Below are 17,493 nucleotides of genomic sequence, written 5' to 3' on the forward strand. Positions count from 1 at the left end.
TTAGATGTAACACTGGCTCTGGAAAGGCTGCAGACAGCTCTGTCACCTTTGTGACTCTTTTCCTCTGTCAGCGATGAACCTCAGTGGGAGTGAATATTGAATATTTTCAACATGCTAATGGACGTATTTTGAGCACAAAGTAAACAAAAATAACAACAACAACTTCTCTGAGCTTATCAATTAAATGGCTTTGCATTCGCTGATTGAACAATCACGTTTTTCTCAGTTGGGTATAAGAAGAGCTGCTTGCAGTCGTAGCTGTGTGTGCAGTTTGGACCTGAGCAGCATCCTGCTGGCACAGCTGGCTGTGGTCCGTATCATCAAAGTCATGTTTAAAATATGTTTAATGACAGAGCTGCCACAGTGAAGAGGCATTTTTAGCAACAACATCACCGTCACGTGTTTAGGATGCTGAACTGTTTCACAGTTTAAGGTTTTTATAATAAAACAGAGATGCCCTGATTTATGCTGTGATACCAATGGTTGATTTTCATTCACCACCACCCGGTGGTGAAGGAGCTTCAATGAGTTCTTTGACTTTTTTGGCTTTTTCTGACGACTCATCTCCCCACACACAGCTTTAATGTCAAATCAGGCTAACAACCTAATTGTTAACCTTAGCATAGAGACATCTTCATCTCTGTACTAATGTACAGACACAAACTTGTATTGCTGTTGTCTCACTCACAGGAAGAAAGCTGACTATAACTCATTCATTTAAGAAGAATCATAAAGTTTATTCCTACAAGAAAGTTACAGCCCTGTGATCAAATAGGCTTTGATAAGATAAGATAAGATAAGATAAGATAAGATAAGATAAGATAAGATAAGATAAGATAAGAGGTCATCTATCTTCAATGTGGTTTTACATAAATGGGCTTCATGTTGCACCAATCTCCATTAAGTGAGGCGTCAACTAAGAATAGTTGTCTTGCTCTGATTTGTCCATGTTGTGGCTGCTTTGATCATTGCCAGATCCCAGGTACAGTTCTACAGGATGATGCACTCATGTTGTGTCTTGGTGAAACTGTGCTGTTTGTGAGCACTGTGTCTCTATTCTCTCACCCAGATCCAGTCTCTGGCACAGTCAGCCCAGCCCCTGCAATACAGCCAGCTGCAGTTTGTAGGCCAGGGTGTGTGTGTAGACAGGCCCAGCCTTGGCGCTTTATCGGAGCCTGCCGTGCCAGAGAGGCGCTCAGCTTGGGCAGAACCTCTTTAGAAACCCTCCTCCTCACAAAGTCCCCTCATGTTTCACCCATGTAATGTACAAAAATGTAATGTACAAAAGCAGCAAGCTGTCAAAATTCAATAAAACCTTCCCGTTGTGTACTCCTGGATGAATTGTAGTATTTACAAAACGCGTATATATCCAAAAGCTGATGAAACAATTTCCCAGCAGCAGCTCTGAGTGAATAAATGACTGTTTACAGACTTAACGTGTCTGTATTTGTCAGTTCATCAATAAAAATATGAATAACAAATTTAAAAATATTCCAGCTGATGACAGGAGCTGACGAGTAGCCTAATTTACACCCACAAGTTGAATCAGCGGACACTTGCACCAAAGATCACAAAACACTATCAGCTTCATTTATCCCAAAGTCCTACTTTGTGATTCTCTGAGACAGTTTGAAAAGCAGCCTCTAAGAAGGCATCCACAGTGATTTTTCTGTGCTGACAGAAGAAATGTTAGTTTCAAGAGTCTTCACATTACAACCCAAAGAAGAAAATAATAGAACTATTTCTGAATGAAATAAGCCTGTTGTTGGGCACCATCTTTCATTCTTTCACTACTAAGAGTTTAAAACTAAAGACGACTTGAATACTTTTGACTCACGTAATGAAAAGAGAGGTTCGTTTTACTTACCCTGAAGGCTCTGAGGACTGCTAATGGGTCATCGGCTGTGAGTGTCTGCAGGAGTGCTGGCCAGCAGCGATGAGCCATAGGCAGCAGTTCATTTTCCCTCTCACTCAGCACCTGAAGGCACAACTCCAGCACGTCCAGTACCTAAAGACAAAGACGCACAACACACCTAACAATTATCTCTGTTTTGATCCTGATTATATGTGAGCTGAAACTAATTACTGAGGTCTTCATTGAGAGCCCAAACTCCTGAGCAGGCACGACTTCAGCACAGACTTATTTCTGTTTCACTCCTGGACCAGACTGAATGTTTTTCCTTGATGAGCATTACACCAGTGAACAGTCATCCACACAGTTCTGACAGGATGAATTGTACCAACGCTGGCAGTCCTACCCTCACAAGAATGATTATTTTTGTTACTAGTCCAACAGTTGACTCTACATAAAACTACTGATACACTACCTTGAGTCGGAGCCTGAGGCTGGGATCAGACAGCAGATGAATGCAGCACTCCATAACATCCTTAGTGATGCTGAGGTGGGAGGGAAGCTCTGCTTTCACATCAGGACTACCAATATCTTCAATATCTTCAACATCCTCACACTCAAGGGGAAGGACCTCTGCAATGGAGCACATGTACTGTGTTTGGACAAACTCAATGGACAAAAACAATTCATCTTAAACAAAAATCTGCAGGGAGTGTCGGGGAGAGCAGCCCCACAACTACAATTCATCTCTACACATCTGTCAGTCAGAGGCAACAGTATCGAACAGCAGTTCGAAAAAAAAAAAAAATCAATGTCAAAGGAATGGTGTTGGTATTAAAATAAGAAGGTGTGTACAGAAAAGCCCTTAGGTTCACCTTTCAGAAGAACATGTGCAAAATACATCAAACTCTACATTTCATCTCTTTAAAAAATAAACACAAAAAGTCAAAGCAGCGTTGGTCAGGTTTGATCCTACACTGATCGTGTATTCATTCTCAACCCTGCAGCCCACGCTTCCCAATGTCAAGAATATGGTCATTCATACTAATAAGACCTTTAATAATAGTGCTAGTAAGCAGTGTTGGGCAAGTTACTTTGAAAAAGTAATTCAATTATAGTTACTAGTTACTTCTTCAAAAAAGTAACTGAGTTAGTAACTGAGTTACAATATTCTAAAAGTAATTAATTACTTGGAAAAGTAACTATTGCATTACTTTAAAAAAAAACAAAGAACGTTTAACCCCCTGGGGTCCAGGGTATAATTGGCCATTTTTTTACTACTCTTGATTTTCCCTCCACATTTTACCTTTAAAAACTATTCACTTTGCCTTGTTTGGTATCATTCTTTTTAGCACAACCTTGCGTGCCTGAATTTACAGTTATGTTCTCATTTTGTCATACTGTATAACCAGAATTGATCTAAAAATCAGACAAAAACCATAAAATCAGAGTAGAAAAAGTTATATTTTTACTGTAACAACCACAAACATCTTTAATGAATCATATTTCATAACTTTAAATGCAAATATTAATTGTCAATTTTAAAATCCTATGCACAAGTTTTGCAAACAACAAATTTATTTGCATCCATTTACCTTGATTTTTTAAATAACCATTTCAAACTATTTACAGAACAATCAGCTGTTCTTCAATAAGATGCCACACAAATTATTTGTGCCACTCCAAAAAAATGATTTCTGTCCACTATAAAGGAGAACATCACAGCCTGATACCTGCAGGTCTGACAGCAGCAGGTGTATCACTGCTGTTTCTACCTGGAGACAGCAGTCGCCTCATTGTTCTGACACACAACACAAAACTATCCACAACACTACACACTAACTACACAAGACAACACATTAACTACACACTCCAAACACGCTAAACGTCACAAATCTCACATCTCAAAACTCGCTCTCTTTTTCTGCTCTCTCTCTCGACGTCACTCCTAAAACTTCCCCTGTTTTGTTTAGTTTTTTTGCTCATAAGCAGAGAGTGCTTGCTAGCGCTAATGTGGCGAAACTATTGAGGAAAAAACGTCGCGTATATCTTGTTTATCACGACTCTGGTTTTACGTGGCCTATCGCCACAATTTAAAAACTGGTATATATCACCTTGTTGCTTTGTCTTTAAGTGGTCACGTGATTGACTTACCACGACTACTTTATTCTTCCTCAGTCAAACAGCAGCACTCGATTGTTTTGCCCCCTGAATCCAGGTGTTGTGCTAGACAGTGATCGTGATTAGCGTCCGCGGGAGCGCGCAGCTGCTTAAAGCTGTAGCGTCCAGATTACTTACAGCTACTTCCGTGCAGCTGATATAAGATGCGGTAAGCTGAACACAGCTTTAACCGTCTGTTTGTTGAAAAATAGTAACGGACCGCGTTTCCTTGTTAGTAACTGTAACGGCGTTGTAACGATAGGAATAGTAATTAGTTAGATTACTCGTTACTGAAAAAAGTAACGCCGTTAGTAACGCCGTTACTTGTAACGCCGTTATTCCCATCACTGCTAGTAAGTAATACTGCTGAGCGCTAATTAATGCGTCTCCATGCTGAGCCCACTCCTAACAGTAGAGGGCAGCAGAGTGATCACACCAGCTTAAAAGATGCGTCATATAGACTGGAGAAGCAGCAACACTGGCTGGTCTCAGATCAGAGGGCTTGATTTCCCAGCAGCTTCTTATCCAAAAATTCTCTTTGCTCTCAGGCACGTGAAGAAACAAAGAAAGGAAACTTTGGAGAAACCAAGCCCTCGTCTTACTTATGTATATGTATATATATATATATATATTTATCAACACACCTCTGGTTTAATATAGATTACGTACAGAGCAACATTTGTGTTCATTACACACAAACAGATTGGGCCGTTTCCTCGTACACAGACATCAGAGGGTATTTGGTTGCCGACATCCACAGAACAGCTTTGGATCATTGCTAGTAAAAAATGACATTAGTGTAAATATAACCCCAAAAGAAAAAAACAAGGTAGAAAAAAAACATTGGTTGCAAGGTTATAGCACACTGGGGACAAACACGTTCTGTGGTCAGAGTGCACGACTGCAGCAAGGTCTACATATAAGTGTGCATCAGGACTTGGCATCCTAAAGTTATCAGTCTTTCACACTCGTTTCAAAGCATATTTCTTCCTTGCCGTGCTTCATCTGCTAAATGCAGTAGCAAAAAGAAAGAGTGTGTTTTTGTGGGGAAAAAAGAAGCTATGGCTCAGTTTGCTGGTATCAACAATTTATGGAGTAAACTGACTGACGAGCAGGAAAACGCTAATGGTCTTAGAAAATACAGGGTCTCTAATGAAAGGAGCTGATTGGCTCCTGCCATCAGCAACCAACAATGTGAATGATTGGTTGATCTCTGAGTGAGCTAAGCTTGCAACGGTAAGCACGAGTGAGAACCATAAACTAGAGCTAATGAGGCCAAAATCCGAGCTCCTTTTCGGCTCTGTGGACTAATTTATACCTCGTCTCTCCATCTTCCCCTTAGTCCATTTGCAGCGTGTGACCTTAACAATAAAGTTGCTTTAACAGTAATACAAAAGTTTGGCGATGAGGAATAGAACAGTTTTTTCTGCTGGGACCAGCCAAACAAGTCTGAATCAGATATTGAAGTAGTATAAAAGCAAAAGCTTGACACATGTAAGTTCTTCAATGTGAACCAAGAGTTCACACTGCACCCCTCAGCTAGACCATACCATGTGTCCTCTGCTTAGCACCAGGCTTTAGGTCATGTGAATGTCAATAAACAACATTCAGTCTGCTAACGCTCAGTATTCACTAAATCACAACACTACTGACACCCAGCAGTGAAAAACAAAAAATGTGGAGAATTTCTAGACGTTATGAAATGTTAAGACTTTGTCACGGTATAAAATACAACCATCAGTAATCGATAGTCTGATCAATTTTTAGATAAATCGTGGCACCCAAACACTACGAAATATACAGCGGTGAAAGTTAAAGCTGTACAAACAAAGGCAGGAGCAACCATCGCCCTAAATGTCGGGCATCAAAAGGTAAGGGGTAAAAGCATGACTGTAGGGAGAAAAAAAGAAAGAAAAAGCCGTGATGGAAATCCGATTTTCACATTTTCTGGACATGGTGTAAAATTCCCAATTCATTCTGAGATGAGATTAGTGCATCCTGTTTTTGTATTAAATTTGAATCCCTGTGAAAGAACATGTGGAAAACAACTGCACCTGTGATGAAATCACTGCTGGCATGGGTTACACCTATCATGGGATACGTTTCACTGCTCCAAGACAACTGCCTAACGAGTACTAACATTTTGTAAAGCTGCGATCATTGTCCTCTTTTTTTACATTTTTTAATGCCGAGTGATGAATTTCTGCTTAGAGATTGTTTTAGATCATTTGAAACATAACATGGATATGAAGTTGGACATGATGGGAGAGCCAACAGCAAACAGCTGGACAAGTAGAATAGGGGATTATTTAGATTGTGTAATTATATATGCATGTATGTATGTTGTGTGTGTGTTAAAATGGAGCTCAGGGGTTGAATGGAGGAGGAGGTGGAGGACGTGGAGGAGGTTCCACTGAATGGGGAGTTGGTGGGTTAGATTGTGATGATGGACCAGTAGAGTTTGCCTGGCTGTCCACAAGGGAGACTGATTTTAGCTGAGGGGGGGATTCGGGTTTAGCAGGGTTCGCCTCTGCTTAGGTCAGTACCTGTGAAGTTGGTTGGTGAAAGGTGGAGACAGAATGGCAGAGAGATGCAGGAGCGTCGGGTGTGTCTGATGTGTAAGAGGTAGAGAAAGAAGATGCAGAAGGGTGATCTGCAGGGGACTGGTGGAGCACAGAATCAGTTGCAAGAGGAGAAGAAGAACAAGAGGAAGATGATAATGGAGGTTTGACGATGGGCAGGGGAGCAGACATGCCAGTGGGGGAGGTGGAAGAGGAGGTTTCCCCAGCTGATGTGGCAGTTTCATTATCTCCCTCCTGCTCTACTGACGCTCCCTCTTTCCTGTCATCCAGTAGAGTGCCTTCTTCCTGTCCTGCAGGGTTCTGATTGGCTGCAGGTGTACCTCGGGTAGCTCCACTGTTAGTTGGTGATTGGCTCTTGGTTGTGAACGACAGAGAGGGCATCAGACAGCCAGCGTGGAAGAAATGACTGCACGGAGTGAACACAGCACTGGTCATGTCCTGGAACAAATCAAATTTCACATTAGCCTAGCTTTTAAAGCCCCAGATTAAGTCTGGGTCATGCATCCTCTTTAGATAAACATAAAAACTGTTCATACCTGGAAGCAGATAGCACAGATGTCATTATACTGCTCCAGCTGTGTATTGCTAGCTGTAGGGAGGCTTTTTATCTTGTTTACAGCATCTCTCCTGAGCAGGAAGCTCTGCCAGCCCAGCTGGGCTCTGAGCCAGACGTTATAGTACGAGTGGACCAAGATGATGGTGCTTCCCATCACACTCCACTCGCCAAATACAGTCTCTGATACACCATAGCACACCACGCACACCGCAACCTGGTGAGGTAACAAATCACTGACAGTGAGGCAGAGACAGTGCTGATGCATTACATGACAGTGTCTGTTTACAGTCAGAACTTAGCAAAGAGTTGGTGTGTGTGTGTGTGTGTGTGTGTGTGTGTGTGTGTGTGTGTGTGACACATAGCAGAAACTCCAGCAATCTGTAGCTCCCATTTACACAATATATGACTTCATCCATGTTCTACACTGGAGCTTTACGAAACTCCTCCACCATGAAGAGAACAACAGATCAACAGAGTGCCAAGCACCTGGCGGTAGAGTGTTTTAGAGTTATTATGGAATTAAAAAACAAGCAAATATACATGTTTAATTATTATTGGGCTGAACTGTTTGGGTAGAGCAAGTTTAAACTATTTAATTTAACGTTTTTGCACACTGCGATGCAGTTGTGTGTTACCTGGAGAGAGGTGAGGATTGAGGAGGAGATGATGATGAGAAGCCAGAAGTCCATGTGGAAGAACTGGCAGATCATATAAGCCATGTACGCTGGAAAGATCAGCAGGAAGAGACAGAGAGAAACTGCACGGAAGTGCTTCCACAAACTCCTACGGGACGGGCAGCAAAACCAGCATATGAGAAAGCAGGCAGGTTGATAGCAGGCTTTGCAAACACACTTTCAGTCAGATTGATGTCAAAAAGACAAACTGCCTGTTTAGGAATGAAGAAAGAAGGACAGTACACCGTAGTATTACTTAATTTATGATGTTAGCATGAGTTGTACTGATGACCATAGATAATGAATTCTGTGATAATTAACTAACTGCCCATAGTTATTAATAGTTGTTTATGATCAGTAAAAATAAAACAAACAGTGGGACACAGAGTTTTCTTAAAATAAACACATGAAAAAAGTCTTTGGTATATTATCTTAGTTGCCTCTAGATGCTCCCAGGGCTAGGACTATAGGATCAGCTATCTCCAGCATGGACTGCAGGATGGAAGCAGCAACAATAAAGAGGACGATAGAGAGGAGGAAGGCTCTGTGGATGACCTGCAGCTCAATGAGGCCAGTTTGGACAGCAAGGATTAGCAAGGTGATAGCTTCAGTCATCCCCCTGCACAGAGAGGAAACACATTAGAGTTGACACACCACACAATTATATGCCTTGGCTTTGCATTCAAGTTGGAGATCATATACACGTTTATCCAGACTTGACCTTTGGGTATACAATGTCAATTATTTTATCCTATTAGACAGTTGTGTGAAATGCAGACATCCTTAAAGAATAGTTCTAGATATGTGTGTTTCCACACGAAGAGAGGTTGAAACAGACTAAACTAACACACACGTGTGTGTGTGTGTGTGTGTGTGTGCATGTGTGCACGTGTGTGTGCGCGTGAGTACAAAGCTAAAGCACGAAAATGAGTGCGACTGTTTGCGGATGGCACGTTATCTAAACACGGTGAAACAGCAAAGTCAGAGAAGAAGAACAAGCACCACAGCTAGCTCTGCGAGCCTGCTGCCAGTGTGAAATGACACATTTGTGGGCACTTCCCATGGTGGCGGCATGAAAGAAGAAAAGGAGAAAGGATGGATGAGTTGGTGCTTAGCGGTGTTGTGCTAAAAAATGATCGTCTTCCAAAAACCGATCGCTCGTATTTAAACTGCTATAATAACTTGTTGGTCTATAATATGTGAAAACATATATCAAATGTATCCTTCATGGATGAAATCAAGTCATCTTGAGCCACAAACAACATTCCTATAACAAGGTAGAAGCTGCAATGAGTTTTTGGTAGTGACTTTTATATATGCTTTATTTATCTAGTTCCAAAAATGTGGTTGACGTTAAAAAAAGAAAAGTGTTTGTTTGTTTTTTAAAAAGCGTAATCTGTGCAAGAGGACAGCAGATGTTGCAAGAAATCTAAGAATAGTTGTTTAAAGTTATTTGAAGTGGACAAAGAGGATAAGGCGTTTGTAAACTCTGTTGAGGGAAGTCTATCTAGCAAGATATGTAAAGATATTGGAGATTAAAAAAAGCCCCTAGGGAAACATAGGAAATAATTATTTGTCAGGCAATGACTTGTTGGCAGAAGAAGAGTGGTCCTTGGTAGCCATGACAAGAAGGAGGTCCCATAAATGGGGCTGGGCTGTTTGTTGCTGGCAGGTAAAAGAAAAAACACAGAGAAAAATGAAAATCAGGGGAAGTCTAGGCCTTGGAATTTTCACTCCAAGGTCCCCTGCCTGGACCTCCCCCTAGCAGATGAACATAGAGAGGTAGGGTAGGTGAGCCTAGGGCTCGAACCCGGGCCTCTATGTTACTATGCTGCTAGCCCGCCACATGTCGCGCAAACAAAAGCGGGAAAATTCCTCTATTTAAAGACCACAACGCGCACATCAGCACCCAGCCTTTTGGAAATGAGCTGGAGACCAGGCATTTTTGCACTCCAATACTTAGTAAATTTCACACACTCACACCTGATTTTTTCCCTGCACACCTCTTTGGTTTGGGCCTGTTTTCTTCCTTCGTTGATATATGTGTAACTGATACATGAGATTGGCCCTTACCGCTGTATGGACTGATATATAGGGTGCCTTAAAGGCCGCCTTAAAACTAAGTGTTTCCCTGAGCTTTTAATTGTGGCTTGAAAAAAAGTAAAAAGAAATGAAAAAAAGAGAGAGAGAGAAAAATGGAGGCAGGCTTGAGCTTCGTCTTTCACTCTGGGCCTACCCTGCTGTAGCAGACGGACTACTATCAGAGACTCGAACTAGGGTCGTTAAACTCTGGAGTCCGAATGCTGGCCTCTTAACGCTGTACACCACTCAGCAGGGCGAGTAAACTTTGGAAAAAAAAGGACATTTATCTTTTGTTCTTCAATTTTTTATTTATTTTTTTGTTATCGTTTTTCTAAATCTATTAAGCTTCTTGTGCAATATTCTTCCACACAAATTACACATGGACACCTAGCAATTTTTTTATTGGCATTCACAAAATGGGACTGGATGTTGGACGGCTTACCAAAGCCTTCCTGCTACCCGAATCCCTGCTTGGAAACCTGCTGGCCGCGGCGGCACCATGTTTTCACCACACTCTTCAGCTTCAGCTGTCTTTTTTGCCTCATGGCTATACCCACACTGACCACTCCTTCAATGAAGGTAAATACAAGCAGGTCATTCTGAAAAAGACACACAGCTTATCATCTTATCCTTCTACAACACCTAAAACCACTCTGTTCATTTGTTTGCTAGATTAGCCGCTAGCATACACGCTGTGTTAGAGGCTTGTTGCTACCTAGTTAGCGATGCTACACACCTGTTACTCTGTATTTGTCAATGATTCAGCACTCCTTCGGTTTTGTTATCCATTTTTAGACAGTAATGAGATCATCTGCACACTCCGCTGTCATAGCGTTCGATGTCTGTACTTTAGCCCAGACAGAACTGTGTTAAACCACTGTGAGATATTGGTCATCTGTGTGCTTGTGCAAGTGTGTCTGAAACTGGGGGACCTGATCATAAATGTGTGTCTCCATTGAGCTACAAGTGATCAAAGAAAAGTGCTTCAAAGTGTTGGTTCTGGCATATAAATGAGACAGACCCCAGTGAAATTTAACTGGGGTGATGGGTAAAAATGAACTCCTACCCACAGGAAGGCAGCAGCTCTGCTGTCTGTAGAGACAAGGTCAGAGTTTCTGACCGTCAATCATTTAGGGATGAAAAGTAATCTTTGCCTAAATGTAATAGTTGATTGCACTGCAGCACAGCTTTCTTGATGAGGAAGAGCAGCTGTGCTGTGATGTCAGCTTCAGCTGCCCAGCATGCACACCTGAAATGTTGGTGGTTTCAGTTGATGGGAAGAGAAAGCTATATCACTTTCAGCAAAACGAAAGGTGCTCATTGTCGATGTTCTTTGTTTTTGTGTCTTTATGCATATATTTCTATATACCTTCCATGGTTAGACTTTATTGTTTCTCTGATGTTGCTCTGATGGCGTCTTTGTTGCTGAATAGGGCTGCCACGATTAGTCGACTAGTCACGATTACGTCGACTATCAAAATCGTCGACGACTGATTTAATAGTCGACGCGTGGTTTGAAGCTTTGTAAGATCACAAAAGACGCAGGAATAAGTAGTAGGATTTAAGAGTGTAATAACGGACTGAAACAGAAGATGGCAGCACTGCATGTACAAGGATGCCAGCTGCCGTTACACTCCGAAGAAGAAGAAGAAGAAGAAGCAGTGTCCCAGAATTCATAGCGCGGCCCTGCTCAGTTTTCAACAATGGCGGCAGCTAGTTAGTTTTAATATTACTCTTATTAATCTTTCTGGGTCACAAAATAAACGTTTAACATATTTTCAGGCGAGAATGTAGCTGTGTAAACCTCAAATATCTGCTCAGTTTATCAAGACACCGCATATTTTCAAAAGCGCTCCAACGTTTTCGGACGTCTGTTACCCACTAGCTCGATAGCTAGCCGGGGGCAAGGCTCACTAGAGCCCGTGAGAACACCGGACTCCAGGCAAATCGTTTTCAAACGTACCACCGTCTTTCGCTACTCAGGTTAAACATATATAAGTCAGTTAGATAACTTAAAAATGTTATTGTTTGGCCTTTTTTTTTTAGTATTTTATTTGTTCCTGAGTAAATCGGTTTGGCTGAGATTAAAGTTATAGTTCATACACGGCCGAATAAACGTCAAGCAGACAACTGATTATCAGAAGTGTGAGATGTTCAGAATATACTCCGGTGTCCCGTTATATTTTAGATAGCAAGGAGTTTATTAAACTTTACCGAAACAATCTGTAAATCTCATTAAATTTAATAAACTATCATCTTGTCTTTATTTTTAGTTAGCACATACCCTAAACCAGGGGTGCCCAATCCTAGTCCTCGAGAGCTACTGTCCTGCAGCTTTTAGATGCATCCCTACTCCAACATAGCTGAATCAAATGGTTTGATGACCTCTTCAGCATGTCATCAAGTTTGGCAAAGGCCTGATAACAAGACATTCATTTGATTCAGGTGTGTTGGAACAAGGATGAATCTAAAAGCTGCAGGACAGTAGCTCTCGAGGACTAGGATTGGGCACCCCTGCCCTAAACACTTAAAACTGTAAGCTAATGTTATATAAGAGCAGATGCTGCTGGTGCAATAAGCTGTACGTTTTACGTCCAATGGATGCATGATCCGATTAGTCGACTAATCGCAAAAATAATCGGTGACTAGTTGACTATCAAAATAATTGTTTGTGGCAGCCCTAGTGGACTTTGATTCCAAGTTAATACTAGCTAGTGTTTCTCACTGGTTTTTGGGCGGTGGAGTAAAAGGGATTGGTTGCTGGCTGTTTGTAATGTTAGCCTTGTCTTTGCTTTCTTACAGGCAGGATAAAGACATGGTGATAAATGAGTGTGTGGGCCGTCTGCTGAGGACCAGGAGCTCAGGACACTCAGACGGGGGCGTCGCAGCAGGAGTCACCGCGCACCACAATCCTCTGCTGTTCTGAGATGTCACACTCCTGCCTGCACATAGAAACCACAGTGAAGTCAAAGTTCCACCTGCACCTCCACCTGTTCTTGCAACAGCATGAACACTGACAGAGGTGAGACAGCAGAAGAGTTTTTGTCTATTTTTTGTTTTGTTTTGTTTTTTACTAAGTTAAGGAATTAAGTGAAGAAGAGTGATTAAATAAATTGTTTCTTGCAGTTTTGATTTAATGATTGTGTTTAGGATTATTTCAGAAACATGTTTAGAGGATCTTTGTAAGCCTGTATTTCCTTTAAAAGAAGGGAAGCACTTCTTCATTCTACAGAAAAGGTGACACATTACAGATGAGTTCATAAAAACCACAGTGAGCCAGTTGGATAAACAGCAGCCTAATCAGACTTCTGCAGAGTCTCAAAGTTTTTTTGGAGTCTGCTTCTTGTGTCCAACAGGACGAATTCTGTCCATAAACAAAGGATTTGAAAATGTACCCATTTTTGTGTTCGTTTTACTTTTGCTGATCTGACACCACTTGTGCCAAAAATCCAGACAAATGTCATTTGACCAAGGAGCAAATCTGAGCCAAATAGACTGATCATTTTTTTTCACGTGGCGTCTCATCAGAGGACACTTTTCCTTTTCCAAGCTCCTGTAGAACTGGCAGAAAAATCCTGGAAGCGCTGTCTGAATTCTGTTTCGAGACATGTAATCACAGACACATATTTCCCTTTTTAGCAGAAAGGTTGGCCTGTGGATAAGCAGTTCTGGTCTTGGACAGTGTGGGGAAGTGCACAACGTTGAAGTTGCGCAGTTGTGTCTTAAAGAGATTGAGCTTCACACAAAATGCTTTCATGTGCGCATAAAGTTGTGGTACAAGCTGCTCTTTCCCTTGTAGGCTCTTGTTCAGGGTGGTTAAATGATCAGTAAGATCAACTAAAAATGCAAGGTCTGCCAACCATAGAGGGTCATTCAGCTCATGAAGAGGTCGGTCCTTCTCTTTCAAAAATGGTCAATTTCTGATCTCAGGGAGTAAAGACGCTTCAGCACGGCACCGCGGCTTAGCCAGCGCGCCTCCGAGTGGTAGAGTAGATCCCCATATTCAGCATCCGCATCAGAAAGGAAAGCCTGAAATTCTCCGTGGTACAGTCCTCTTGCTCGAATTATGTTGACAGTTTTTACAATAGTGTTCATTACATCTCCAAGATTGACTGTCTTGGCACAAAGGGCTTCTTGGTGAACAGTACGGTGCATTTCAACAGCCTCACCTCCAGCCTCTTTCACCTCAGCGCACATCGTAGACGCCATTCCTTTGTGTGCACCCGCCATAGCTGGAGCCCCGTCTGTTGTATCTTCACACAGCTTGTCCCATTTAAGTCCCATTTTGTCAATTGAGTCTGACACAGCTTCAAAAGTATCCATACCTGTTGTTGTGCCTTTTAGACTCTTAAGATCGAGCAGCTCCTCTGTAACTCCACGTCTTGCGAGGAGTTGGGCCACCTCATAGCTGGCTATTGTAGCCTTTTCCTGGACTTTTTGAGCACAAAAAAAAATACTGTTGCTGACCCTGCAGGACAGCTACCATTTGCTTTACTTTCTGCTCTCGCTCAGCACCAGTGTAGGATGCATAGACCTGATGTTTGGTTTCATAATGACGTCGTACATTACACTCTTTCATAACTGCCACAGTTTCAGTGCAAATAAAACAGACACTTCCCCTTGAATTCTTTGAAGAAATATTCACTCTCCCACCGTGTCTGAAATTTTCTGCACTCACTTTCTACCTTTCGCTTCTTTGGTTCTGCCATGTTCAGTAACTTGGGGTAAATTTCTTCTAGGATTGTCCTTTTTGGTGGAGCAACTGCCTTGATCAACAGCAGCTCCCCCTGGTGTTAAAACTAAGAAGTGCCATACACTCAAGCAAAAGTTGAAGTGCGGGCCAATTAAAAATGGACCGCGGGCCGTAGTTTGGACACCCCTGCTACAGACATTAGCACACACTGCAACAGGTTTTCATCCTCTAGAGTCACTTGGATGACACTGAAAACACTACGTCCAGATAAACTCCGTGTATATAGTGTATTATCTTACAAAAAATACAAACAAATATAAAACAAGTATTTTATTTTCTAAATGTAATGCTTCCTTTTAGGAGGAAGGTGGAGGCGCAGCTCCAGCAGAGCAACACCAGAGGTGTGTGGAGAGGACTGAACACCATCACTGGACGGAGCACTGTGAGCGGAGGGGGTCCAGAGTCTGGAGACCAGGTTCTGGCTAACAGATTGAACCAGTTGTTTAACAGGTTTGATTCAGTAGCCCTTCCCTCCCCCATCCACCAGAGCTCGTCACACCTCTCTGCAACCCCCCATAGCACCGGGGACATGAAATGCACCTCACCTGTCCCACTTTTCCTTCTCCTTCAACCACTCTACTGGGTCTAAGTCGTCTCCACCTGCTACGGCGGCTGAGGTCCTTTGGGGTGAACAGGACACTCCTAAGGACATTTTATGACACTGTGGTGGCGTCGGCTATTTTCTATGCTGTGGTCTGCTGGCGTGGTGGAATGGCAGAGAGGGACAGGGGGAAACTCAACAAGCTGGTCAGGAGGGCCAGCTCTGTCCTGGACTGTCCGCTGAAGTCCATCGAGCAGGTTGGGGAGGAGAGGATGTTGTCTAAGCTAACATCCATCATGGACAACACCTCCCACCCCCTGCATGAGACAGTACGAGCACTGAGCAGCTCCTTCAGCAGTGGACTTTTACGCCCACAGTGTAGGAAGGAGCGCTACCGCAGGTCATTCTTACCAGCAGCTGTCAGACTCTATAATGCAGCTTAACATTCCTTTGGTCATCTTACTCAGCAGCTTGTTAGTTTACTCTACATTTATACATATCGCCGTACAATTTTCTCAATTTTCTATACATATTCTGTACATTGTTACCTGTATATACGAACTTCGGTTGCTTACGTTCATAGGACCACCCTGTGTCTTCCTTTTATATTTTATTTTCCCTTGCTGTAAGGGTTAGAAATTTCTGATCCGTGGGATTATAAAGGTTTATTCTATTCTATTCTATGTTTTATATTTGTTTGTATTTTATTTGTATTTTCCTTCTGCTATCTGTACCTCAGCTGAGGAAACGCAAAAATTTCCCCGCCGTGGGATCAATAAAATCTTATCTTATCTTATCTAACAGAATGAACCTTTTGGGATTTAGTTACCTGGATGATTGAGCATGCATCAAGACATAACTGGACCCAGTTTGCACTTTTGTTTGTAGGGAGTGACACGTCACGGTGTAAGAAATCTTCACTTTTTGTTCCAGTTTCTTACATAAACACCCTCATCCTTATACAAAATATTATACTCGCTCCAAAAATAGTAAATCTAGCAACATCTGTGTCTGAAACACAACGTTTCTAATATGATTAGATCAAATTTGCACTTTCCTGAAAAGAGAGTGACACGTCCAGTTGCATAAAAACCTTTTTCTATAGACATTAGCACACACTCCAGCAGCTTTTCATCCCTTTGAACCCAAAGAGTCATTGCTCAGGACCCCAAACTTTCTAAATGTAATGCTTCCTTTGATGAGAACAATGTTTTTCACTTTCTGAAATGCAGTTGCAGAAAACCTGAGCTAAAACCTGAGCTATGCTATTTTCATCTGGAATGGCTTATTCTTTGTAGAAAGGTTTTTCTACTCATATATTATCCACCCTCTGTTTTAGACTTGCAAAGATTTTTCCCAGCAATTCCATGTGTTTTATTGCCCCATGAAAAAGGTAAGATGAGTGAATTTAGGTTTTCAAAAATGTTTTAGGAAGGAACACAAGGAGATTTTGAAAAAAGTACAACCACTTAGGCAAAATTCTCATCTTTATATGATTAACTCTACCAATGAGTGATTTAGGAAGCGTATTCCAGAACTGTTTACTTGACTGAAGCTCAGATATTAAGGGAGAAAAGTTAGATTTTAATAGAGAGGAATAGCTTTTTGTAACCTGAATGCCCAGATAAGTGAGCTTCTCATAAGCCATACTTTTTTTTAACCCAATTTAAATCTTTCTAATATTTCAAACAAATAGGGCCATTCGATCTGGTCCAATGCCTTCTCAGCGTCGCGTGCCAAAACTGCCAACTCTTCTTTAGGTCTGGCAGTGGAGTAAATAGTGGAGTCCCGCTCTATCTGCCATTCCCGAACAGAGATGAGCAAGTTTCTCCGTGACTGCAGCTGCCAGTCAAAGCTGTAAAGATGAGGTTTTAGCCCAATTGAACAGCCTTGTGTTATATGATGCAAAATACATCCTGAAATTATGATGATAGAGCAAGCCAAGTAGAAGCAACTAAAAAAAAATGAAGATAAAAAAAAAAAAAATATTCAGGTTAACTTATTGTACTTGTATGTATGTGTGACTTTACAATGTGAAAAGGCATTATGGCTCCTTAGAGGAGCTTAACTGTAAATCCTGCTCAGTGTGAGGAGCAGCAGTGATGGTTTAGACATTTGTTGGCACATGAGTGGCTGATGCGAATTTGAAGTCAATTGAGACAAAATGTAGAAAGAAAAGCCCAAATGACGGGATGTAAATAATGCATTAAAGATTGTCTTTTTCTTTTAAAAAGAAGCTTGAGTGTGTGCATGTACTTTCTATTAATGATCTGAATATTGAGGACAAGGCTGT

General features: G+C 41.7%; 1 protein-coding gene across 5 annotated transcripts; it reads right to left on the reverse strand.

Annotated features, from left to right (window-relative positions):
• Positions 1 to 2,393: 2,393 nt before the first annotated feature.
• LOC109200707 (RING finger protein 145) lies at positions 2,394 to 11,235 on the reverse strand. Of its 5 annotated transcripts, XM_019356296.2 has the most exons (7): positions 10,643 to 11,235; positions 10,349 to 10,505; positions 8,265 to 8,443; positions 7,786 to 7,933; positions 7,131 to 7,364; positions 6,559 to 7,032; positions 2,394 to 2,485 (listed from the first exon to the last, which is right to left on the reverse strand). In XM_019356296.2, exons 4-7 carry the CDS (start codon positions 7,867 to 7,869, stop codon positions 2,423 to 2,425), a joined length of 855 nt encoding a protein of 284 aa, XP_019211841.1. In that variant the 5' UTR covers positions 7,870 to 7,933; positions 8,265 to 8,443; positions 10,349 to 10,505; positions 10,643 to 11,235; the 3' UTR covers positions 2,394 to 2,422. The 5 variants fall into 5 exon arrangements, with proteins under 5 accessions (XP_019211841.1, XP_025760851.1, XP_019211842.1 ...); XM_025905066.1 differs by lacking the exons at positions 10,349 to 10,505; positions 10,643 to 11,235 and adding an exon at positions 9,808 to 9,857 and having other exon boundaries at positions 8,380 to 8,443; XM_019356297.2 differs by lacking the exons at positions 10,349 to 10,505; positions 10,643 to 11,235 and adding an exon at positions 9,808 to 9,855.
• Between the last annotated feature and the right edge of the window lie 6,258 nt (positions 11,236 to 17,493).

This window comes from Oreochromis niloticus, unplaced genomic scaffold, assembly GCF_001858045.2.
Source record: "Oreochromis niloticus isolate F11D_XX unplaced genomic scaffold, O_niloticus_UMD_NMBU tig00008345_pilon, whole genome shotgun sequence".
Lineage (NCBI taxonomy): Eukaryota > Metazoa > Chordata > Actinopteri > Cichliformes > Cichlidae > Oreochromis > Oreochromis niloticus.